This window comes from Gymnodraco acuticeps, unplaced genomic scaffold, assembly GCF_902827175.1.
Source record: "Gymnodraco acuticeps unplaced genomic scaffold, fGymAcu1.1, whole genome shotgun sequence".
Classification (NCBI taxonomy): Eukaryota; Metazoa; Chordata; class Actinopteri; order Perciformes; family Bathydraconidae; genus Gymnodraco; species Gymnodraco acuticeps.
Window position 1 is genome coordinate 486,483 of NW_022991632.1, and position 26,037 is coordinate 512,519.

General features: G+C 38.8%; 2 protein-coding genes across 2 annotated transcripts; both read right to left on the bottom strand.

Moving 5' to 3' along the window:
• Nucleotides 1-1,270: 1,270 nt before the first annotated feature.
• Nucleotides 1,271-10,228, bottom strand: npepl1 (aminopeptidase like 1). The gene is made up of 12 exons (XM_034198186.1): nt 9,992-10,228; nt 8,422-8,607; nt 6,560-6,730; nt 6,332-6,421; nt 6,144-6,225; nt 5,859-6,001; nt 5,491-5,568; nt 5,303-5,403; nt 4,978-5,101; nt 4,631-4,807; nt 4,045-4,155; nt 1,271-1,892 (listed from the first exon to the last, which is right to left on the bottom strand). The coding sequence occupies exons 1-12, from the start codon at nt 10,139-10,141 to the stop codon at nt 1,734-1,736; spliced, it is 1,572 nt and encodes a 523-aa protein (XP_034054077.1). The 5' UTR covers nt 10,142-10,228; the 3' UTR covers nt 1,271-1,733.
• Nucleotides 10,229-14,008: 3,780 nt separating this feature from the next.
• Nucleotides 14,009-25,573, bottom strand: LOC117534235 (serine/threonine-protein phosphatase 6 regulatory ankyrin repeat subunit C-like). The gene is made up of 28 exons (XM_034198412.1): nt 25,408-25,573; nt 24,601-24,684; nt 24,135-24,213; nt 23,912-23,982; nt 23,610-23,810; nt 23,352-23,439; nt 23,063-23,205; nt 22,553-22,765; nt 21,725-21,803; nt 21,500-21,614; nt 21,228-21,310; nt 21,001-21,103; nt 19,362-19,433; nt 19,128-19,268; nt 18,930-18,986; nt 18,551-18,662; nt 18,369-18,440; nt 18,080-18,281; nt 17,855-17,942; nt 17,150-17,267; nt 16,795-17,014; nt 16,505-16,592; nt 16,319-16,402; nt 15,752-15,897; nt 15,304-15,386; nt 14,906-14,988; nt 14,458-14,549; nt 14,009-14,366 (listed from the first exon to the last, which is right to left on the bottom strand). Exons 1-28 carry the CDS (start codon nt 25,432-25,434, stop codon nt 14,176-14,178), a joined length of 3,135 nt encoding a protein of 1,044 aa, XP_034054303.1. The 5' UTR covers nt 25,435-25,573; the 3' UTR covers nt 14,009-14,175.
• Between the last annotated feature and the right edge of the window lie 464 nt (nt 25,574-26,037).

Consider the following 26,037-nt stretch of genomic DNA (forward strand, 5'->3'; position numbering starts at 1 on the left):
ATATAAAGATACTGCTACAAAACAATTGTACATAAACAATAAGCACTAGAAAATTAGGGCAGAATTATATGTTGATGAAGAAGAGTGTGAGTCGCTTGGTGACATGGAAGTAATTTAACCACAAATAGTTGTTTCAATAAAAAAATGCAGAATTGCCTTTCATCAAAAAATATAAAATCAATTAAATCCAATAAAAGAGTTGCATCCTACTTGCTGCATTTATTTGGTATCCTTATTTTGGTCCAGTTCGATGCACTGGGTCACGTGACATTGAAACAATTTAATATATATATATATATATATATATAATATATTTCAATACAAATATTTTGTATATAACATTTTCATATAAAGTATAAAAGCAATAAAACACACAAAAGGTGTGTGTCCTATTTGTCCAGTGTAGTTGTCAACAATTCCGCAATGTTATATGGAGTCATTAGGTCACATGCTATGGCAACTATTTAAATCAAATCAAGACAAAGAAATTGCTGAAAGGCAAAACCCTTATTCTTACATTTACAAGGCAAAAATATACTTCTAATGTTATGTAAAATATTGTAGACATTCAGTTGATTGCAAACTTTATGCAGCAGTTTGAGTCAACCACTTTTATGCCCGTTCTTTGAAATTCACCATTATAAAGATTTGTATCCCCAACTGTAAGATGTTGAGGTCTTCAAACCAGTCATCACAAAAATACCGGCAAAAAACTCTCAGAACTAAGACTTGCACATAAAGTTGATGCCAATTGGTTGTTTTGGTGACTCCAAAACAACCAATTGGCATCAACTTTGTTATTTAAAAACAAATTGCAAACAAAATGGACTGACAGATGGCCTAATAAAAATAGGATTTCAGCAAAACTGAAAGGAAACTGACAAGTTATTTTGAAGAATAAACTTGAGGTGAGGAGTGCTTTAAATGTAATCTCTCAGCAAAATAAGTTTTCCTAAAAGCTTGTATGCACAAGATATGAGTCAGCATTTTGGTGAGTTTTACTTCACAAGCAGAGGTCAGTTGGCACTGCCTTTATTGAAGGTTGCTTGATTGTCACAAGGGTGGAAAAACCTACTTTTGCTTGAGTTTGTTGAATAATTACTTAAAGTTAACTTCTTGTTTTTGCATTTTGTGCTGACAAAGCACATGTGAATAACTCATCCAACACAGTAAACACTCACTCCTCCAATTGGTCGACATTACACAACCCAATTATCAGCAGGGTGGATATGAATTTCAGTGGTTACCAAAAAAGAGAAACCGAGCAATCTTTCACAAGAACATGTAAACCTTTAATTCTTGATTGCATAAAGTATCAATAACACCAATGCCTACTGATGAGGTGGATAGCAAAAACAAGGTGTATGTTTTACAAGGTAAAACTTTACAGTAAAAGATGGACATTTACAAAATACTCTGCTGAAAAACAGTTAAGATTTCTTATTTATTCTTTCATGAAGATTTTATAATCAATGCAATTTCATCAAGAGCAGTTGAAAAATCAAAAAGCTATAGAGCTGATCAGTGCAGCAAGTGCTAAGTAATGAGGACAAATACCAGTAAAGGCCTGCTTTTTATCATGTATTACACACACCCAATGTACTGATGGTTTAGCAAACTTTTCAGTGAATTGTCAAACAAAGGAAGTTGAATCAGTTTTAAATGATTTAACTCTAACTGTATGATATTGGGTGTGTCATGATCAGGGTTGGTGGAGTTTGCCGCTGTTTGTTCTACACCAGTCTTCGCCTCTTGCAGTCACGCTCCATCTTGTCTTCAGACGTGTTGGTGGCTGCACCCAGAGGAGACACTTGGTTCAGCATGGAGTCATCTGAAGCCTGACCAAACAGGGCCATCAGCAAAGCAACGCCAAATCCTGTTGCACGCTCCCCCTGCAGAGACAACATACAGACAAATCATGGTTCAGGTTTCAGCGTCTTTACTGTAAACTTACCCTGAAGTTATCTTCTTAATGGGTTAATGTAACTGAGACATCCGACCTTGTTACATTTAACAAAAACAATGAACTGCTGATAAGAACATATACTGCAGGCTTAACTACAGTACATGTGATTATGAGTCTTATTGTTTTACAAGCTAAATCACAAGACCAGGACAGCGTTGGATCATTTTTTATAACTATTACAACCTTCAAGGAGGTTTGCCTGTCAGCAGGATTACAGGTAAAACATCTTGGCCCATGCTAGTAAAACAACTGGCACAGTCCAAAGAAGAACCCATTACATTACATGCATTATGTTTTGCTTTGGTTACACTCGGGTCATAAAAAGAAATGGAATTGTAGGTCGGAAGAGGTCAGTAGTATATCCCAGATAAAGTCAGCATAGTATGTCACAAATGTCCCAGAAGCTTTTAGAAAGGCCATGAAAAAGTAATATTATAGTATATATATATTAGTGCTGTCAAAATTATCGCGTTAACGGCGGTAATTAATTTTTTGAATTAATTGCGTTAAAATATTTAACGCATTTAACGCATGTGCAGAATGGCTGGCCCTTACGTGCCACCAGTGGCAGCGCCAGGGTATGGCTGGGGTAGGCTACACCCATACCAAGAAATGGCTTAGACCCACCATGAAAAATGATGTTAAAGGAAGCAAAATAAAGTCTGCCAACTCGCGGAGTAAATTGCACAGACAGCAGTTAGTAAGATTGATTTCAGTAGCCACGGTTTTGAAAACTTTTGTCACGTAGTGATCGTCTTCTCAATAGAACATCTTTGATAACGGCGTGGTGTTGTTGCAGGAAGTCCCGACGGAGAATACTTTTGCTGTAGTACAGGCCGTGCACATAACTGGTACGCAGGTTATGTGCGTAATCGCTCTGAAATGCGTACCGTCACTTGTGTCACAAAGCGCATTTGCGTACCGACGTACTTGTGAAGCTTTTCCAGAAGGCGGTTAGATCACCGGACGACAGAGTCGGTCTCCGTGTGCACAGACAGGGCTGCTGTTAACGTCGGTCTGTACAACGGAATTGTGCCAAAACTACGCCAACCGGCTACGGAGGGAGACTTCGAATTTTTAAGCTGTGATTAATCTGATTACAATTTTTAATCGTTTGACAGCCCTAATATATATATATATATATATATATATATATATATATATATATATATATATATATATATATAGTAGACTACACTGACTTTTGTTAAGGACCTCGCACATTGGCTAGAGGTTTTATATCAAAAGTTGGGTAAACGTGACCCTGTAGCAGAGTCCTGCATCGGGTCGGGTACCCGCGGTGACCCGCAAAAAAAGTGATTCGCGGGTGGTATTTTGTCAAACACTTTTTTCAGACCTCTCCCCCTCGGGACCGCACATAATCATAACCTCTGCAGCGCATCAATCTGCTGCTGAGCGCGCCACATTCGAAATGGCTGAGGTGAAGCTCTAGCGGAGAATACAGCATTTTCAATAACACTTCCTCAAGAGCGAAATCCAACATCTGGGAGGCTTTTGGTGTCATCCTGGATGGAGAAAATAACCAACATCCCACGCTTTTTGAGACAAATATGCAACTGTGTGTGTTAATAATTGCACGTTTTCACTGCTATATATATATATATATATATATATATATATATATATATATATATATATATATATGCGGGTTCGGGTTGGGTTGCGGATCTTGTGCCGACTGGTCGGGTTGCAGAACTAATTGGCAATATGTGCGGGTAGCGGGGCGGGTTCGATATTGGACGTCGCAGGGTCTTGAAAATCAGACCCGTGCAGGACTCTGCCCTGTAGGTCTATGTGCACATCAACATCTGGCACAGAATACCAGCAGCTCAAGTCAGACAACGTTTGAACAATATTTACAGACTCCAAAGTTACAGAGCAACATGTAAATCGGTTTGTCACTCCTGTTCTGCTGCGGTGCATGATTCAGCTTAAGACATATCTTGTCAGGCCAGTTGAAGGCAGCAGAGAACAAGCATGCAAACAAGGTACAAAATAAATAAATCCCTAACTAATGGCCCAATGTCAGCCCAGCACACCAAAGCATGGTTACTCACAGCATGGACGGGGGAGGCGATGTCCACATGGACCCAGACACCTGGCCAATCAAAGCCCAGGTGGGAGCCGATGAAGAGTCCGGCACAGGAGCTCTGGGCGTTCTCCCGGTCCTGACAAAACAAGAAAAGGAAGATCATCAATACATGATAACATCAAATGAATTTATGCAACTAGAAATTAGAGACGCAATAATTAGTCCACTTATAGTTAGGAAACCATTTTGATAATCGATTAAACCATACATTAAGTTTTCATACCATAATGGCGGACAATACTGTTTTCAGCTACTAAATATGGAATAATTCAAAAATAGCTATTTTTCCTGCTATAATAATCTACACTGAACCATTCTAATGGAACATTTCCAAAGACCTGCAAGATGAATTTAGGTTTGAAGGTTTTTTTTGTTGCCCTTAAAGTAGAGTTTCCACCACAAAATATTCCAGAATGGCTCTGATATGGCCACAGAAAAACATTGTTGTAGGCTTTATTTGTACTAAACAAGCAGCGAAAGCCGGTAGAGAGGGTTAACAAAACTTGGCAAAAGAGCTTCAAAAACCTTGGAAAAAGTATGTTGTCACTTACTGCCACAGAGTTTTTCATGTCAGCCATGGCAGAGGTGAACTCGCTGAAGTGTAGCTCGGGGCAGTAGACCAGAGGGTGGGCCAAATCTCCGCTGCTGCGGCCGGCGCGCACGCATGCAACCTCCCACTTCTCACTGTTAGTCATCACCGCAGCATGGTACTTCCCTGTGGAGACCCCCTGCAGGTAAAAACAAACAACAAAGCTTATTAGGAGGTCAAGTTCATTTGATGGTTTTCGTCTTTTCAGGAGCTGTGTTGGTTAACATGTTTGATATCTATTCTCCTGTTATAGGGGATGAATCGCCAGTTCATACTTGCCATGTAAGGTTGAACAAAACTATCACCCACCTGTGCCCCAGTCAGTGTGGCCATGTCCAGAATAATATCAGCAGAGAGGTCTTTTCTGGCATACACCACTCCATCAGCCAGCACCAGCCTGCCCTCTGCATCAGTGTTATTGATCTCCACTGTCCTTGAAAATAAAAACAGTATTTTTGAATACCAGAGCCCATATTTATTCCTGATGATTTGTTATAGCTTGTAAAATAATATCCATCATGGTGTAAAAGACTGATGAGTCACAAGACCGATCAGCTCTGGTGCAGTCATACCGTGACAGCACTTTCAAATCAAATCATGTCATTTGATACATTAGTATTAAAGAGAGTCTCACTTTCCAGAGTAGAGAGTATGGATATCATCAGGCCGTGTGGCTGTAGGTCCAACTGCATTCTCTGCGAGGCAAAACACTGCATGGAGGTTGTCTTTAAAGCCCTGGATCAAAGAGAGGATATTCTGAATAAAACAACTCAAGAGCTGCAGAGCGACAGAACAGCTGGGACAGATGATCCGAAAGCTCACCTGTTTGATAGTAGCTCTGTAAGCTCCCAAAATGGCAGCCGCTCCACCACAGTCTCTCTTCATTCCTGGCATTGAGGTCTACAAGAAAAACATTTATTTATGAGGAAAAGGGAATTTAATTTTGGATTTTAAAAGGCTGCACTTCTAGCATTTATTGACCAGAAAAGGACCCAGCAGAGCCAGAAAACCATATCCCTGCCAATTAAGTAAGCTCAAGTGTTCTATTTGCATAAGGCACTACATAAACTGGTGTATGCCAGAGCAACTATGTGCAAACAGATAACTGATACAAGAATAAAAGCTGAACACATTGGCGTTTCACAGTGTCTGAGGTTTTTATCACTTCTCCAGATGAAAAACAGGATTACCTTTCCCTTGATGCTGAGTCCTCCGGTGTCGTACACGATGCCCTTGCCCACCCATGCAATGGTTTGGGTCGCACCTACTGGAGTGTGGCTCAGGACCGCCAGTGCAGGAGGATGCTCTGCTGCCTTTCCCACTCCATAGATACCTACAAGGTAGAGAGAAAGAAAACAGATAAATCAAAATGTATATTTACAACAAAAAACATTGAGATAAAAAGGCCAGATACAGTAAATCAGATTTTCCAACAGGTCAGATGTCATGTTATAAGATGATCACAGACAATGTACCTCCAAATCCTCTGTGTTTCAGCTCTTCTCCACGAATGATCACTGGAGTTATTCCAAGCTCAGCTCCCACAGCTTTGATCTCCTGAAACAGAAATGAATGTTTGTAGCGGGGGCAGCTGAAGCAAAATAAAAATAACCATGTTCTTGTTCAAGGGTCAACATTTCCAAAAGAGATGCAGTTTACTTACATCCAAGAAGTGATCTGTATTCATCTCATTGCATGGTGTGTCCACAATACGAGCTGCCATCCGCACTCCATGAGCAGCGTTAGCGAGACACTGAAGAGAAAAAATAAGTCTTAAGCTATGGCAGGCTGCAGTTCAAAAACATGCTATTTCTAAGTATACAGTAGTAGTCACATTTTAAGGACTTCAAAAGATTGTGTTAAAAAAAAAAGGACCATCATCAAGAAGTACCTCAAGTTGTCCGACATCCAGAGCACTGTTATCCTCCCCGACCATCATAATCTCCACGGTGACGTGTTTCTTCTCAGCCCTGCGTGAAGAAGTGGTGCGGCGAGAGAAAATGGGGAAGGCCCTGGCAATTGCACAGGAGGACGCAAACACATCTGAACGCTCACACACCATCTGGAGAGGGAAGTGACACTCATATCAGACACAAGTCACACAAGCTGCCCTTACACTGGATGAGACGGATTCAGGTGAGGGAGTTTTAGGCCCCTTCACAAATGCACTGCAATCCTGAAATTGTCAAAACAAGGGAAAAACTGTATGCAATCAATCATCAAAACATAATCTGTCTGTGTAATGTACGGAAAAGAAAATAGAGCCACGTGTACTCTGGGCATTCATCATGAGGGAGTGGGCAGGTTGATGACCTTTCTATCATGGATGGCGTAAAGCCAAGAAGAATGGATGGAAACTGGAATGTCTAACAAACAAAGAGATTCGGAAACTTGTCTCAGTAAGGGTTAAGCATTTTGTCAGACACATTTAAGGAGCCTCATGAGACCTGGTTGTTTATGGTGACTATGTGTGCGTGGGGCCAATGTGGACCTGTTTCTCCGGAATGCATATGAGAAAACGGCTATAAAAAAGGATGGTACCCGTAGGCCTGTCGAGATAATCATTAAATTGACTTATCGTACGATAAATAAAAATTGACTCGATAACTTTTCTGAGCTCGATAAATTGCCGTTTACATGCGTGTTTGTTTACATAAGGATGTGACCAGCATTTTAGCCAGGAGCGCTGTGGCTGCTGTCCTGACACACAGCCAGGTCAGGACACTCCGCGTGCAGCAGTGTAGCAGCCAAATGAATAATATAGAGACAAGCAGGAGACAACGTGTGACTTACTCGAGGGGAATTTTAAGTTAAATGGAAGTGGTTGCAAAACCTAATAAACACATCTCCGGTGTGGGAATATTTTGGATTTAAGCCAAATCAACGAGGCGAACCTACGGACTTGAATGAGCCGGGCGGTGTGTTGCATTTGTTTTAAAAAAGGTAGCAACAAAAGCTAGCAATACGACCAACCTTAAACTGCACCTGAAACACAACCTACCCATTCCGTGTTCCCACCTGGGAGCAAACACGGCAGCTCGAGAGCCCCCACCTTCCCTACAGTTTCAAAGATGCATTTGCCCGACAATGTAAACATGTTGGTATTCCTTGCTCGAAATCTTTGAAATACTGTACAGATTTGGATATGGCCTGTTGAGGCATCTGGGTCTTTGTATGGACAGTGGACTGTACACTTGACTGTTGTTTTAAGGAGGTTTTTTTTTGCTTATGAGACAATGTGTGCTCATATTTATTTATATATATATATATATATATATATATATATATATATATATATATATATATATATATATATGAGAGAGCTCTGTTTTCCAGCCTGAGTCTATTTAATTGATTGTTTTGGTTGTGTGTGATTTTAATTAATTTGTTATAATTAAATGTATTTATTTTATATAATTTATATATTTGAATATTAAATCACATTTCATTTGCAAAGTTGAATGTTCAATACAAAGTTCTGTTTGAAAGGATGTACTTGAATTATTATTATATATTATCATTATGTCAGTGGTCTAAAATGGTCTTACAACGGTGCCGACAATATTATCGTTTATCGCAATAATTTCCGGGAAAATGTATCGTCCAACAAAATTAATTATCGTGACAGGCCTAGTACCCAGTTGATCCAGCCTAAAGTCCTCCTTGACGTCTTGGGTGAGCTGAGAAAAGGAAAACAAACCCTCATCCTATAAGGTTACAGGCAAGAACAAATACAATTCCTTAGATACTGACCACAATACAGCGGTTGTTTCCTCCAGGCAGGCTGGAGCGAACCAGGTGGGACACAAAGTTGGCAGAGGACTGGCTGTTGTGCCTGCTGACACGTGGAGGCAGGGCAGCCACCGCAGCATGGTTCAGGTACAGAGGGCAGCTGTCCGTGGGGTTCGGGGTCAAACCACTGAGAGCCGCCTGCCAGATCTGAGAAAAGAGACGGTGGAGCAGAAATACATTAGTTGACTAAAGGATTGTTTCAGAGTCCACTTAAACTTGAAAAGGCAAATATGGACCACTAATATAGAAAAGAAAGAGATAAGTAGAACATTGTATTAGTCATTCATGGCTTTCTTTTGGCTTTGGACAATTGTTTGGGGCAATTAAACCATTTTTGTGTAATAAACAGTGTATCTAAAAATAACTGGCATATTGATTTATATTTAAAAATAATACCAGTTGGCTCTATCCATTTGAATGTTAAGTTGTACCATCTTTCTGTATATTAATGTTAAGGATAAGAAAGTCAGGTACCATTCGTTATAAACCATGTGAGGCTGTGGTCATAATCAGTGTGTCGAAGTGTGTGTATGTGCAGCTTGGAGGGTCTGAAGACTCATCACTTCAATATTAGTGACCAACGGTTAATTTGATCAAAAACATAATAATAATAAAAGAAGATGAGAGTTTTAAAACCGACAGGCTTCAAAGAGTCCAGCCTGTGTCACAATGGCCAGCTTAAGTATGGCATAGCACTTTTACCACCCTGGACAACCAAAAAGCAGAACTATAATGTTGGTGAATCATTGTCATAGACTGGCTGTCACCTTTGAACAATTACCTTTGGAGGACTTTGCACAGACCTGTCAGTGCCACCCAAAACAAGCTTTCACTCATTGTACATTTATTGATGTAGTTGTTCTTTACCCGAGTACATTTCTTAACATGTAATGCTACTTTTTACTTATACGCCACTATGTTTTAGATGCCAATATTAATTAATTTAAATGATTTTATACCTGTTTACAAGTTTCTTGGTAAATTGTGATTATTTATACAAACTACAAAACAACTAAATGCATCATTAGGCATTAATGTTAGGCTACCAAGCAGTATACAAAGTAATTAAAATTGGCCCCATATGTACCTATGGTGAAGAAAATGTAGGAGACTGTGCACATAAAATGTGTGCAAAAAATGTGCAACACGAATTTGAATTCAGTAATATTATATATAATATAAATCTGAAATAAACTTAACTCGAATAATATAACAATCTGAAACCAGATTTACAAGATAATAAGTAGCCTACTTACTTTCGGTTCTCCAAATACATTTTTGATCCTTCCACTTTTGCAGAGTGTGTATGCATTTAAATGTAGTAATTTAATTGGTACTTTTAAAAGTAAAATGTCTTAATTCTTCTTCCACCACTGCTTGTTGTTATATCTAATTGTCTAAATACCTAGTTCACTCGCGTTATATTCCTGGGACTAGTTAACCCTAGCGTGTTGTTCACGTTACATTCATTAAACTAGATTAGCATAGCGCTAACATTAGCTGTCACCAAACCAATCATCTTCATTGATACCTCTTTGCTAACGACCGGCTGCAGTTTCCCTTTGATTTGGCTCCAGGAGACCTTCTGCAGGTTGCTCTGCTGTCCGATGATGAGCACCGGGCGGCTCTGGGGCTCGGAGTCCCCGGCTGAAGCCTTAAACTCCAGCACCACGTTCGCCATCTTTAGGAGACAGCTAAGGGTAAAGAAGACCAACTGCCGTTCGTTCACTGTGCAGCGGGCCGGTGACGGCGGCCGGGAGAGGACAGTTTCATTTATCGAGGCTGAGCGTTTCTGCAATCTTTATCTACCTCTACCGGCAACAAGAAGCAACTACATCAAGATATAAACGAAGCAAAACCCCTCTACAGAATCAGAATCAGGTTTATTGCCAACTAGTTTCTCACATAGCCTACATGGAATTTGATTCAGTGTATTGGTGCATTACTACCTGAATGTGTACTTCTGTAAATTGTGATCATTTTGTATTTAAAAAATACTATGTGCATGCCTTTTTTTTTTAATATAGTGTTTTATTTTCTTGGTCTCTATACTTTGCTGTTACAACGTAAATGTCCCTTTTGTGGGACGAATGAAGGAATTCCGATTCTGATAACATAAACAAAGTAAGATCATTTAAAAATGGAATAACAATGACAAATAATGGATTCAAGCAAGAAATATAATTTCCCAAAGATTAACATAACAAAAGAAAATACAATAAAAAAGGATACATTAATATGAACAGTATTAAAAGTTGAATTAAAAGTTCAGGAGCTGTGTGCACTATCAAACTTCATTGTGAAGAAACTTGCAAAGGTCCAAAGCACAAACTTAATTTTTGCAGGACTACGTTCCGCTGTAAAGAATTTGATGTTTTCATGTATTATTCATTTTTATAGCAAGTTAAGAACTAAACCAGTTTTGTTTACCAGATGAATTTAGAATCTACTCTATTAGTTTGATCTTAGCCATAGTCATATGTAAAACTGGGCGTGCATTCAGAGGAATGTGGGTTTTTAGGAAATATTTACATCGTATTGATATAAAATGACCCATGTGTAAGCCACTAATCTGTTCAGCCTGCAGCAAAACGTTATGCTAAACACTATTAGAACCTGCCTCAATCAGACAAACTCAATTATCATATATTATATGTAAAAAACGAGCATATAAGGTGTTTCACTTTTTCGATCATACAAATGCAGAACCAGCTTGTTGTTGGGTGTATCTGTAGATCAGCTGTGTGTGTATACACAGTCATGGAGCTTAAAAGGGAAAATGGAAAGAAAATTCTGCAACAACCCATCTTGTGGTAGTGATTTATTTATGTTCTCTCATATCAATGCCATCCACAACTAGATCACAGAGTATTCAAGCTGGGAGATACACCCTGAAATCTCAGTAAAAAGTACAGAAGACACACAGTTTGGGAAAGAGCACTTGCTCAAGACAAACATTAATCATTTCACTGTGCTTGCATTTAGAAATGTCAAACCATTTTCTCACAGTAATTCCATTCAAATGAAACAAAAAAAAGCCCCAACTGATTTAGTGTCTCATGAAAGGTAACGTTGTAAAATGCACTTTTAAATGTTGTATATTTGCATAAACCTAAGGACACTATGTAAACTTTAATGTCGGAGTGCAAATAGTTTAAAGCCATCTTTAGATAACATAGCATATTTTACTAGGGAAAAATACAATTTAGCAAATATCTAAGTCTGTGTGTGCACAACTGTCAAATTATAAAAGGAAACAAATATTGAAAGCAAACCTCAATTTATTGCTGATTTATTTAAAAGGTGAAAAACTATTAATAAATAAACGATAACTGTTAAATGCTGTTATGTATTCAATAATATACTTTTATATTTCTTCGTGTTTCACAGTGATTGTTAGAGTCCTTAGATGCAAGTGGTTTATTTTCCCAAAGTTAACTGCACACTGACATTATTATAATGACAATAGATTTACAAAAAACTGCTGAAACATTCAATTGACAGGTTGACCTACTAAATATTTAATTGGCAATTTGATTATACATTTTTTTAGTAATTTGCCAAACAAAATGTTCTGGTTACAGTTTCTTAAAGATGTTGGATTTGCTGCTCTTGTTATTTTGAAATCCATGGAAATTAAATATCTTTGGGTTTTAGACTGCTGACGAAGAAAACATTGATTTCAAAAGGTGTCAACTTGGGTTCTTAAAACTTAATCATGAAAAAAATAAACTATTCAAAACTAAATCAATAATGAAATGAATCTCTAGTTAAAGACATTGAAAAAGAAAATGAAATGACACATTTGCTAAAGATTGTTAAGCTCAGACTGAAATGTTTTTTTTTCCTGTGCTTTCAAAGGTTCATATAGACATTTTTCATATCTGGCTTACGTGATACTCCCGTCATACATTTGTTATGCAACATATAGCTCAAATATGCTTTGTATTGCACTCACAGTACAGTACGCAGACCTGAGGTTAATTCTCAATAATTTGGGATTTTCAGGATAACACAATTAGAAAGGTTAACTTCATTTAAACGTAATTTTAAGAACTATATATACACTAGACTCTGTAAACTATATAACTACTACTATAGACATGCTTGTGACTTTACTAAACTGAAATGTAACTTGTATAAATCATGATAATATTAGAATAATAAGGTTTTTCATATCAGCTTACTGCCTGCTACACTCACGATAGGATAGAAAAATAGTCCTATTAATTGCATAAAAGGTTTAAAGCACCTATTTATTTTTTTAAACAAGTATATTAGGAAGCAATGTCTAATATGCAAAATAGCTCTTACTGACAAACACACACACGCAACACTAACACACAACCATCCAGGTACTCTTGCAGGTGTATCATCTGAAGACAAACATGCAGATTTCAGGCTTTGCTGGTTAACGAGACTTTGCCCCAATACTGACAGCGGACGGGGTTCAAGTGGAGAGGATGTGTCGTGTGCTCATGTGAAAACTCGCTCTCATTCAAATGGTTAGTACTTCATTAAAATAACATACGTGTGTGCTAAACTCAACTCACGTGGCAGATATATAATCTAAGAGGTCTGCTAATATTAGTAATGTGTAAGACTAGATTTTAGAGAAGCAATCGATGCTGCTAGTGCATAAGCACATAATGTGCAGGCAGCTGTCATCACGTGCTAGAGAAGAAGCGAGGCATGATGTGTGTGTGTGTGTGTGTATAGACTTTGTGTTACACCAGAGTGAAATTTCACTCCGTTGTACACCTGTCCCAGCCCACAGCCCACTAAGGCCTCTTGCGTAATTACATTAGAAGCTTATCGTATGATATATGGACATGTCTTTGATCATTCTTGCCGACTTTGCCGCTTGTGTTAACATGCATATTTGCTAACACAAGATGGACATTTTAGCTAACATGATGCCAACAGAGTTCACAGCCCCAATTCTGACACACCCACCCACCCACCCACCCACACACACACACACACACACACACACACACACACACACACACACACACACACACACACCACACACACACACACACACACACACACACACACACACACACACACACACACACACACACACACACACACACACACACACACACACACACACACACACCACACACACACACACACACACACACACACACACACACACACACACAACACACACACACACACACACACACACACACACACACACACACACACACACACACACACACACACACACACACACACACACACACACACACACACACACACACACTTCGAGGCTTGTTGGTGTTTTTCCTGACCAGACAAAAAGGTTTGAAAGAATAAGACGAAAGATCCAAATAGACTTGGTTTCAAAGTTGCACTATAAAGCTCTGGTGTGGGAACATAGTGGGTTTAAGCTAAGGAATGAATTATTCTCTACACCCCGTGTCAAATGTTCTATATTAATTTAAGTGCAATTTTGTATGCTGAGCCCGAGAGTCAATTTCATTTTTTTTTTGGGTTGTGTGGTTTTAATTAATTTATGTTTGAATTCTTAATTCTCAATTTACTCCATTGCTCTTTAAAATGGGATACTTGCATTATTATGCTTTAATATCGTGATATTATATAAGTGGTATGAAATGGTCTTAAAATGACAATTATATCAGTGATATCTTGTAAAGCAGCAGTAATTATGGTGACACGCCTACAGGACATGCGGCTGCTGTATTAGGCGTGACAGAGGTTACCGCTGGACCCACAGCTGGCAGCGATGCCGCAGTTCTTCAGGATGGGGCTGAAATGAGAGGCTGTACCAGCGCTGGCCTCTCTGGGGGGGAAAGGCTTCATGGTGGAGAGGATCAGGGCGAGACAGTCCGCCACGTTCTTGTTTGGGGCGCAAGCAAGAGCCGGTGTGTGGCCTGAAGAGGGACAATGGGGAAAGAATGATCATTCAGTACTTCAGAAACAAGGACTGCTTTGGTATTGGATTATATAAATATTCCTGCTTACCTTCCTGATCGACAGCCATCACCGCTGCTCCTCTGCCCAATAACACCTGCACTACAGTGGTCAGGCCTTTCCTTGCTGCTATGTGAAGAGGCCTGCATGAGAATAAAAGACAAGTATTTCATATTTGAAAAAGAATAGCACATGCAGTGCAACGGGGGTCAATGGCAGGCGAGTCAACATTAAAATCATGGACACATTTCCTTTGATGATATCAGGGTGCCTTTGCTTGCAGCTTTTATTAGGGTAACCTTTAGTACATTATCAGAATTAATGTATAATTAAGTCTCAAACATTTATTTTTCCAATGATGTTTTCCACAAAACACTGTATTACGTACGTTATACTTGACTTCTGAATTTATACTGGATGATATCCTTTTTCACACATTTAAAAAAAGGTAATTGTTTTCCAATTTGAAAATAACGTATAGCACTTCGGGACGACTCACATTTGGAGAGTGTTGTTTGCTGCATTTATGAGGGAAGAGTCGTTGATCTCTCCGAGGATCAACAGGGCACACATCTCATGACCCTGCAGAATGAAACACATTGTACAATATTATTAAAGTGCATATATCACTTAGAACAAACTGCCTGGAATGTTATAGGTTGTCAATGCTGTAAATTACGATATTTAATTTGCATTCATTACTAAGTTTCACACCATTCAATGTTATAGCATAACAACACTATAAGCAACTGAAGGGTACATTCAATTGTACTAAATAAAGAAATATCAATCAAGAGATTTTTGAAAAGACATTTGATTACATTTTAAACACACATGCAAAATGAATTGTTGTGCCATTTCAAGCATGCAGTGCATCTTTATGTGTGTGTATGTGACCTTGCTGCAGGCTAAGTGAAGGGCAGTGTTACTATTGACATCCACCAGCGTCAGGTCTGGCTTCGCTTTGTGCAGCAAGAACTCTGAAATGCAGAAAATAAGAAACCTTTCACAACAAGCACAGACCTTTCAAACATATAGCAACTTACAATCAGTGCAACTGGAGAACACATTTATATAGTGTTTTAAAAAGGTTCCCAGCAGTGAGGACTGTGAGGGTCAAAACAGTTCACACATGCTAAAAGGAAATGTAACAATACCTTTGTCTTTGTGCAATCAAGTGCTTGAAAATAAATGACAGTAGAGGGACCATGGATGAAAGAGGGACCTTGAGTATCTCTTGTAGAAAACATTGTGTCGTTTTGTCCTCTCCGTGAGCTGAAAATGGCCCTGGTGTGTTTTGAGGTTTATGATGCACATTAAGACCACACTCATTTCAATCACATACCAACAGCCTGAGTCTGTCCACAGTCAGCAGCAACCATCACTGCAGAGCATCCACAGAGATCCACAGCGTTGATGTCTGCTCCCTGTAACAGGACCAGCTGGAGCCCGGCAACGTTTCCTGAATGAGCAGCCGCATGCAATGGGGTCCTGCATTTAAATAACATGATCAATACATCTCCAATTATTTTATAAATTAACTTATTAACTAAAAAAGTGTCCATCTCAGTTTCAATGTCAAGAGAATGTCTTCAAATGTTTTGCTGTCAGTCAAAAGACTTTCAGTTTAATATGATATAAAAGAGGCTGAAAAAAGCACTTTCTAACATATTCTGATTCAGGCAAAATACGAAATCTGAATCATCAAGACAAGTTTCTCTTAACCAACCAAACACAGACCAAATGGAGAGCATACAGAGTATTAGAGTACAGCCCTCACGATTTAGTTGCAAACCGTTGTTTGCAAAATGCATGCCTGAATTGAAAATAAACATTGACAATCATCGTAGACTGATCCATAAGGGCAGTGCTGCATTATGATTAGTAGAGCTCAACTCAGAGCAGAACCCACCTTCCTTTGGCATCGCTAACTTTAACTATTTGAGGGCCAACAGTCTTCACTATCAGTCCAGCAGCAACGTCATGTCCATTTACTCTGTGTGGGAAGAACAGAGGTGTTACATTTTGAAAAAAACACATTCAATTTATTTATTTATAAAAAACATGTATGAGCATTTATTTGAAATACAGTACTCACAGAGCACAGTGCAATGCAGTGAAGAAATGTCCCTCCTGGTTGCTAAAAAGCTTGTTTTCAAGTAAAATGTGTAAACATCCTTCATGCCCTATAGACAAAGGAAACAAATATATAAATCATCCATATTCAAATCGGAAAAAACAACGCTAATACAGAAATAGTTATGTTTTTTGCGATGGTCTTTTTAGATAGAACGTTTTTTTACATGAGTTGTAGTGACCACTAAACGGCAAAAATGAGACTTTGATTATATTGCATGAGTTGTTTGAGCGTTTGCTCTGATGTCTCACCGTAGTGAGCAGCCCAGTGTGTGGGCGTGTAGCCTCTGAAGTCCAGTATGGAGTCCAGAGGGTCAGCTTTCACAGCAGCCTTCAGCAGAGTCCGGAGCAGCTCTGTGTGGCCGCGGGACGCTACGAGGTGCAGCGGGGTACTTCCCTGAGAGTCTCTACACAGCGCAGAGGCCCCGTGCTCCAACAGAGCAGAGGCACAGTCCTCACTGCCTAGCATCGCCTGCAGCGGGAAGACACAAGATATGAGGGGAGAAGAAGACAAACGACTCTCCAAAGGGGCATGGCACTTGTTTTTGTTATTAATTGCCATAATAAAATGATAGGACATGTACAGTAGCACAGCAAGTACACCTACAGCTCTGTGTAATGCAGTGAAGCCCTTCTTGTCCGCAGAGTCAGCCTTTGCTCCTTTCTCCAACAGGATGTGGACACAGTCGGTGTGACATCCCAGAGCTGCAAGCATGAGAGCCGTCCTGCATATGACAAAAATAATCATTATTGTCTGCTGTGAGGACGTTGGAAAAGGAAATCCCAGGGGAATGTGGTTCAATGTATATTATTGTTGTCTCTTCAATTATTTTACACATTACAACTATAGCATAAACAAGGAAAAAGTAATTACATTTAAGGATAAACTAAATAACTGTATGGTGGACATGAACAAGGAAATACAGACTCTAAGGCGGTGCTTTTAAACATTGGGGATGGAAAGAGAGATGCCTGCGCTTCAAACTGTTAATATAATAATAATAACAGTTTTTTTGATTGTGTCAGAAAAGTGAACATTGATTGGAATAACCAGATTGCATTATTAGTGTGCAGCTTTCAATTAGAAATACTTTGTTAACGTTGCAGTCAGCAATTCTAATTCAACACAGTTTGTCAAATTCAGAGAATACCTCGTCACAGACCACTAGCTGTCTGTTCTGTATGCAAACCAAATCTGGTGTTTACACAGGCTTGTAAAAGAATCATAATGTATATAAACACTGTATATGTCAGGTGTTTATCTAACTATCCAACGATGACATATTAAAGCAATACATCTGAAGTGACTCACTTTCCCTGTGTATCAGGACTGTCGATGACTTCAGCACTTTGTTCTTCATTGACCAATAACAGCAAACAGTCCATGTGGCCTTCAGCAGCTACACAGGAGGAAACAGTAACATAACAAATCAGATTCACAAAGATTCATCACATAGAGGGTAGACGTTAAAACATAGAAATGTAAATCATTATTTCTTAACTATAAAACATTACTTTTCACTCTCGTTACACACACCTGCAGCATGGAGCGCCGTCCACTTGCGCTTCTGCTCCTTCAGGGAGAAAGAGGCTTGGTGCTTCAGCAGCACCTCCACACACGGGGCAAAGCCTCTCTGAGCGGCCAGGTGGAGGGCCGTCCTGCCTTCAATGTCCCGCACATCCAGATTCACAAGGGTCTCACAAAGCAAACGCAGTGCATCACAGTGACCATAATACGCCTGTGACAGCAGAATGCATAAAACAGTATTGTTAGAGGCTTGTAAACGTAAAGTTTAAAAGTAATAACTGATCTGAGTGCTACTCACAGCTAAGTGCAGAGGACTGACTGGAATATTACTCTCAACCTCTTCTAGACAGTTGAATGAAATCTCCAGGAGCTGCATGAAGGGGACAAGAAGAAACATCTCACACTTAAACTACTGTTGGTTGAGCCTGCAAGCACTTAACAAACATTTCAAAAATGATCTAAATCAAAGATACCACTGACCAGTTCCAGGTGCTGTTTGTTCCCATAAGCTGCTGCATAGTGGACGGCGCTGTAACCCTTACTGTTCTTCAGAGTTGGGTTTGCCCCGCTGTCAAGCAAGAAATCTAAACACCTAAACACACAGAGCACAAGATTAAGAAAGGTGCTAAGGCAGGCAGACAAAGACAAATGTAAAAAACGATATAGTAATCATAATACACATTTTTAACTCTGATGTTATTCTTAATTTGTTTTGAAATAATGAAAACTAAGGTTTGCTCGGTTACAACATGTCAACACAAATGTTAACATAATTCTAGATGCAATAACAATGATATATAATGTGTTCTTTTACTTTATGATTACCAATATGTGTGATAGGATATAAATGATGACTTACAGAGAGGCTTCGTGTTCCTTTCCCTCACTGTGTTCAGACTCAGAGCTCGTCTCTCCCCTGTTGAAGGAAAAGATGGATCATTTAACAACGCACCTAGATGAATTGAGGATTAACAATGAAGAACTCTCCACATGATGTTGTACTTGCCCCTCTGAGCAAAGTGAGTAAAACATTGAAATGGCAGTAAAGGTCCCTCACCCACAAAAGGTGTGTGAAGCGGCGGCGTAGTGCAGGGGGCTGCAGCCCGTCAGGTCCAGCTCATTGACGGCAGCGCCGGCTCTCACCATGGAGATGGTGCACTGGCTGTTCCCGTTAGCTGCAGTGTAGTGCAGAGGGGATCTGCACGGAGCAACAGGGAGACAGACAGCTGTGATATCAGGTAACACCAAAACAGATTTAAAGTTTTAACAACAGATATTCAGCTATTCTTACCGCCCCAAATGATCCTTTGCATCCAGATCGGCATTGGCACTATTCAACAGCAAGTTCAGACAGTCTACATTTCTGTTGCAAGAGGAAAGAGTAGTCAGTAGTGTTTCAAGCAAATACATGTCAATTTAAGCAAAGCTAATAGCCAAAAATATACATATAATGTTGGAAAAGACAGATGTAGTGGCCAAAATCCTATAGAACTAAAACAGCCGCTGAGGCACTAGTTAGCGGATCTTACGCAGGGCAATGATCATCCAAGTCCAAACAAGAACCTCCATTTGTGCATTTTATTCCAAAAACAAAAAACAATGAACAGGTTTCATATATCTCTTTTCCTTAAGCCTTTCCTTTTTTTTCTCCACTTCATTTCCAGGAAGCTGTTGCCTGAAAACTATGATTATTTGTATGTTGTATGGATAGGATAAAAATAGAGTATAGCTCCATTTATATATATATTTAAGTAATTGTGCGTTTACACAGGTCACAATTAGGGGCCGGAATGTTGGAGCTATATATCGCTTTATATTATTTAATAGTTTAACATTTATTTACTTGCTGTTTATAGTGTTTATTGTAAATGTATTCTTAGTTAGTGTCATAAGTTAAAGTGGTTTATATGCTTTTATTTTGAAGGCAGGTTTGGGCACTGGGTGATTAGAGCACCTGGTGTAATTTTATATATTGGAGACAGGTGGAGGTGGGAGCCAGAGCACTAGTAGGCACATGGTTTTTTACCAGGGTTTTCCAAGCCACACAGGGGATAGGCTTTATTATATTGTGATAATGTGAGCATGTAATATATTGATGTTTTTTTTAAGAAAAACTATCCCATATTATAAAGAACACAACACTACATGCACAAGGTCTAAACCAGGGGTGTCAAATGCCACATCAGCATTATGGCTGCACTCAAAGGGCCGGTTGTAACTTTAAGACTATATAAAAATACATATATAAATATATGTAAAATAATGTAGTATATTACATTATTGCCACTGCATTAGATTATTATTGGATAGGGTAATAACTTCATAATTAACTACGTCTGAAAGCAGAAGTCTGGGGCAAATAATTGCAAGTCTCTTCAGTGTGCATGTCACAAAAGGATTTAAACAGAAAATCCACATTCTGGAAAACAAGTCACAATCAAAAAACAGAAGTGACCTTTTTTTAAAAAGGAAGTGACATTTACAAAAAAAGTAACATTTAAAAAAAAAAGTAACATTTTAAAAGAACAAAAGTAAAATTCTGAGAAAATAGTCTAATTTGAGATGCAGTGTGGGACATGTAGTTTATGGGCAACGTGCTTCTGTAAATCATCATGTAACCGTATAATAAACATATCATATTCTTTGCAAGCTCTTGTGGGGCCACAGAAAATGAAGTCACGGCCCGGATTTGGCCCCCGGGCCTTGAGTTTGACACCCCTGGTCTAAACTAATGTAAAAGTTTCAAAACAATTCGATTTATCATAGCGGTATTCTTTGTGCAAACTAAGCCTCTGTCTGCCACAAATCCTGGCATGTTAACTGTTAATTAGTAAATGTATAGTGTTTGAGAATAATATATAATCTCCCAATACTCAAGTGTATTGATATTTGAATACACCCCTAATGTGTGTGTGTGTGTGTTGGCTCACCCTCCAGAGGCAGCTGCATGCAGGCAGGTCCTTCCATGGTCGTCTAAGACGTTAATATCATCCCCTGCTGACGGCACTTGAGACGGCATGATGTAAAACTGGCCTGAGTGATACACAACCAACAATAAGACTTTGTTAAGTGGAAACATATTGAGTCGTGTTAGTAAACATCTTTTTTAAAAGGAGATGATAAATTAAGGAGTTTATAGACTCAAAGAGATTCTCACCATTGGACAATAACTTTCGACAGCAGTCTGGATATCCGTAGAGCGCTGCCAAATGCAGTGGAAGCATCCCATGAATACCCTGTCTTTGAAGATCATTACAAAGATGATTTAGTATTACATTTTGTATTTGTTAGTTTGGAGCATTAACAGTGAATGTGCAGCTTAATCAGTTCTCTCCAAAAATACAAAATCATGTGTATCAAGTTGTGTAATAATGTTTATCATAAACAAAACCAAAGACAAACATGGAAGACTCTCAGGTTTGGCCTTACTTGGTCTTATCAGCACCGTTGGTCAGCAGAGTGCTGATCAGCAGCTCCTGACCATATCTGGCAGCAACATGAAGAGGGGTGTTTCCAAACATATCAGTGCAGTCGATCTCCCCACCTGTGTGCAGAGGAAGATGTGAGTATGTCATGGGTTTCATTTGAAGACGTTGATGATCATTCAAGTTGGAGTGGATTGTGAGAGAGAACTGTGATGCTGGGCTTTGTTACCATTTTGGATCAGAATCTGAGAGCCTGTGAAGCGCCCGTGCATTGCGGCCATATGCAGAGGGCTTTTCCCTTCTTTATTCTGTCAACAGAGAATAAGAAAACATGTTTAGTTAAAAAAATGGCATATATACTTACAATCAGTACATGTTCTTTGAATCCTCTAAAGTTTAAACATTGACTACAATCCAGTATCACTTAACACTTTCTTTGAAGCCCACATTTACTAACATGTACAGTCCTCAACAATCAACTGCAGCAGGACTCTGTGTGCTTTAATATTCCATCCATTATGGTAAGTTGTCATTGAAAAGTAAAGTGCAGTACATCTTGATATAATGCATGTGTCATCTTAATTTTTTTGATTGATGTAGTAAATGAATTGTGATGCAATTAATTGTATTAAATAATCTATTAAGCATCTTAAGTGATGCACGTCATGATGCAGTTTTTATTATTTGTAATGCTTATAATGATAATTAATTATAAGCCTCATCTATAATGTTTTATGACTGTTAGTATATAAGAAAGTATGTTTATAAGTGTAAGTGGTCCCTCGATTCAATAAAGTCAGACTGAAGCACTCCTTTGTGCACCAGTCAATCCTCACAGTAAATACAGAGCTACATCCCAGATCAAATGCACGCTAAAGGGTCTTTCTTTTTCATGTATTGTGTCTTGATATTTGTCCATGTTGATGTTACAAAATGAGCTGCTGTGATGCAAGTCACATTTCAGACTTGATCTGACCAATGTTATCGTATTATCGTAAACAAGAAGCATTTAATATGCTTTGTAAATCCCTATAGAAGATAGAAGTGGTCTCACTACCTGCACGTTGACATCAGCACCATTGTTAATTAGCAGCTCGAGACACAGCACCCCGCTGGAAGAGGCGGCAGACAGGTGTAGTGGCGTGCTGCCATGGTGGTTGGGCAGATTGATGTTGGCACCACAGTTGACCAGCTCAGAGGCCACAGCGTCCTGCCCCGTGTGACAGGCCATGTGCAGCGCTGTGCTCCCAAAGGTGTTAGGTTCATCAGTCTGAGAGATAGAGGAGGAAAACAATTGATTAGTTGATTAGAAGAAAAAACGCTGGTGATTTGAAAGCACGAGACTATGAAACACTGAAGTGTATTATCAGTGTAAAGTCAAGGGACCAAGAAAGGCCTGGAGGAATCTGTAAAAGGAGGAAAAAATAAGTCTGATTTGAAAGAGTTGGTTTGTTTAAAAATTCACATTTATATAAATGCACTTCTCCCCTATGCAGCAGTGTTAAGCACATTTGAAGATATGGTTCTTTACAGAGCATACAGTACTGATATGACTGAGATACTTTACCTCCACCACCAGTCTCAACAGGTATTTGACCATGTCTAACTGTCCACTGGCAGCTGCAGCATGGAGCGGAGTGTAACCGCGTTTGTCCTTGCACGTCACATCCGCACCGTTTGACACAAGAAGCTTCACAACATCCACATGTCCTGAAAGAAAAGCTTAACATTAACCACAAGTCTCTACAATGCACATACACAACACACCATCTTTCCTATTGGCCTGTTTGCAGACTTGGCTTACGAGACTTACATGCAAATAAATGTGTGTCTTTCTGTCCAATGTCACCACTTACCGAGGTGTGCAGCCCAGTGAATTGCCTGCCTTTCCTTCTTATCTTTGGCACTCACAGTGGCACCTTTTTTAAGGAGCAAGTTCACCATCTGCAGAAACATAATAAAATGGTTACTACAGTTGCAACAACTAGTCCCAATCAATTAATCAGTTGACAGAATATCTATCCAAAGTCCTTGTTTGCAGCCATTATGATAATAGAGGATAGATAGTGACTTGGGACATGGAAAGAAGTCAGGAGGAAGACAAACAACTTCACCTCTTCATGACCGCTGTGCGCTGCGTGATGTAGTGGCGTCCTCCCTGACCTGTCAGCAACATCCATGCTGCACATGTGTGGTATCAGAGCTTCGGCACAGCCTGTGGCCCACTTTGCAGCTGCCATGTGTAAAGGTGTATGCCAGTACTTGTCCTGAGGGTTGACCTTTGCTCCGTGCTTCAGTAACAGTTCAACAGCTTTCTGAGTTGCAACACAAAGATAACATTTTGTCAAACCAAAATATCTTGTGGTCAAGCCCCTTCTATCCTCTGTATTTTGAAATAATAAAAATGGGGACATACTTCATTTCTAGAGGCTGCTGCTCTATGTAAGGGAGTCAGCAAACCCCGGTCCTTAGCGTTGACTTTTGCACCTGTAACAGACACAAAAGCAAAATTAGATATACATTTTGACAACATTTCAGATCCTCTGTAGTTTACTAGAAAAGGGCAATACAAAAATACGCAAGTGTATGTAGATTCCATTTACTGTGATCTTTTTCAAATTAAGATAAGGTTTTTGTACCAGAAGTAATAAGTAGGTCCATAGTTTGGACATCCCCCGAATAGGCGGCAGCATGAAGGGGTGAGCTTTGTTCTTGGTCCTGAGAAAAAAGAAAAACAAACGTTTTTAAAAAAAAGTTTTTTAGGTTATACTTGTATTATATGTCTTTCTTGGTATATTCTGAAAAGGTTATCATAGTTATTTTCTTATTAAACTCTTTCCATATATATTTTTAATCAAAGTTACATTTTGCATCAAATGTTTCAGTAATAGTTGTTTTTCAAACTCGGCAATAACAGAAACATATATAAGCTTGAATTTAAATTAAAGAAAAGCTATGATGGCAGCCACAAAGGCCACTAGACTACAGCAGAACAATGTGTCATCATTTAATATAGCCTGCCATTAACAATTGACCCAAAATATGATATATTCTACTTTCACACAACAACAACGTTATAGCAGAGTAAATGTGGGACAATATTACCAAAGAATTGACATCTTCATTATGGTCCAATAAAAATGTCACTTCTTCTGTGTTTCGGCTAAAAATAGCCTGGACCAATGGAGACTGGAAGAGAGATGTGACATGATAAACAGACCAAAAACACCAGGATACTTTTGACATCACATGCAAATTAGGTGCAGTTCTTCAGCACACTTATTGAATCTCACTCAAAGATACATTCATGGTTTTGCTGAGTTGTAATAAAACTGTTACATGTCGGAGTAAAGAGTAAGTAACAAGCTGCTCTCTGTGCATTTCCTGGGGAAATGTCATTGTCTCGAGAAACAATATTGTATTAGTAATAATGCTTTTCCTGTAAAGATTAGCACATCACGTTCAACTCAAAGCTTTTTTATTGCATTGGGATTTACTGACTGAAGTGAAATACTTGAGTTGTTTCAATCATGCAAAACTCCTACAACTTTTTGCAACTATTATATATAGCAATGACTTGCCTAGATTTATCTTCCACATATAACGTTTAGCAATCGTATCATACAAGTGAGAAATGTGATTCCATTTAAAGATTACAATGTTTGTTTGGAAGGGTTTGTACTTCGTGTACCAGTGAGCCCAATGACCTCAATATGTGGTCTGGTTGCATTAAAAAAAAGGTAATTTCGAACATCAAATTAAAACTTAGTCTTGGTCTGCATTGCAAAGATGTTGTATCATTTACTAGCCTCGTAGCAAACTTTGCTCGACATGTTGCTAACATGACTAGCTGCACTGTTTGTGAGAAGTAACGGCACTGTTAGTTATCTAACATTAAGCTTTATTTACTACCTGGTCTTTGATATTTCTTATCTCCATGTCCAAATCACTGTGGAAGCTCCTTCATTGAGACTGGTTGTAAAGTTGACTACATGTCACTCTGTAGCAGCTAGTTAGCCTAGCTTTAGCTAAGTTAGCTGCTGGGATATGTGATGTGTAACGTTAGTTACCCCACAGTAGCCGGAATATCGCGAGAAGAATTAAAGAAACGTGATCTAGAAGCACTTTAATGGCACGTCAGAACCAGCTGGTCAGAACATGCAAGGCATCTCTCCCATTATACATCCATGATCTGTCCTTGTAACAAACTTCATTGTTTGTTGTTAAATTCAAATTATACATAGACACATACACCCTTATAACATAAACTGTACGTACTAATTTATATTTAAAAAGCATATAGTAAATATACTATAGTTTATAGTATTAACTTTCTGTGGTCACTGATTAATTATTATATTATATTATTATTATATTGTTCACCTTACATTTTAAAACGTTTTAAATGTATTTATTTTTCTATTTCATTTCATTTTCCTTTGTACACACTGGTCTTTGACCTGCTGAATGTTGGTTTACAAACTGCTTATTTGCTTTTAACATAATTTACTTTTCATTTCTTTACAAATGTTCTTTTAAATA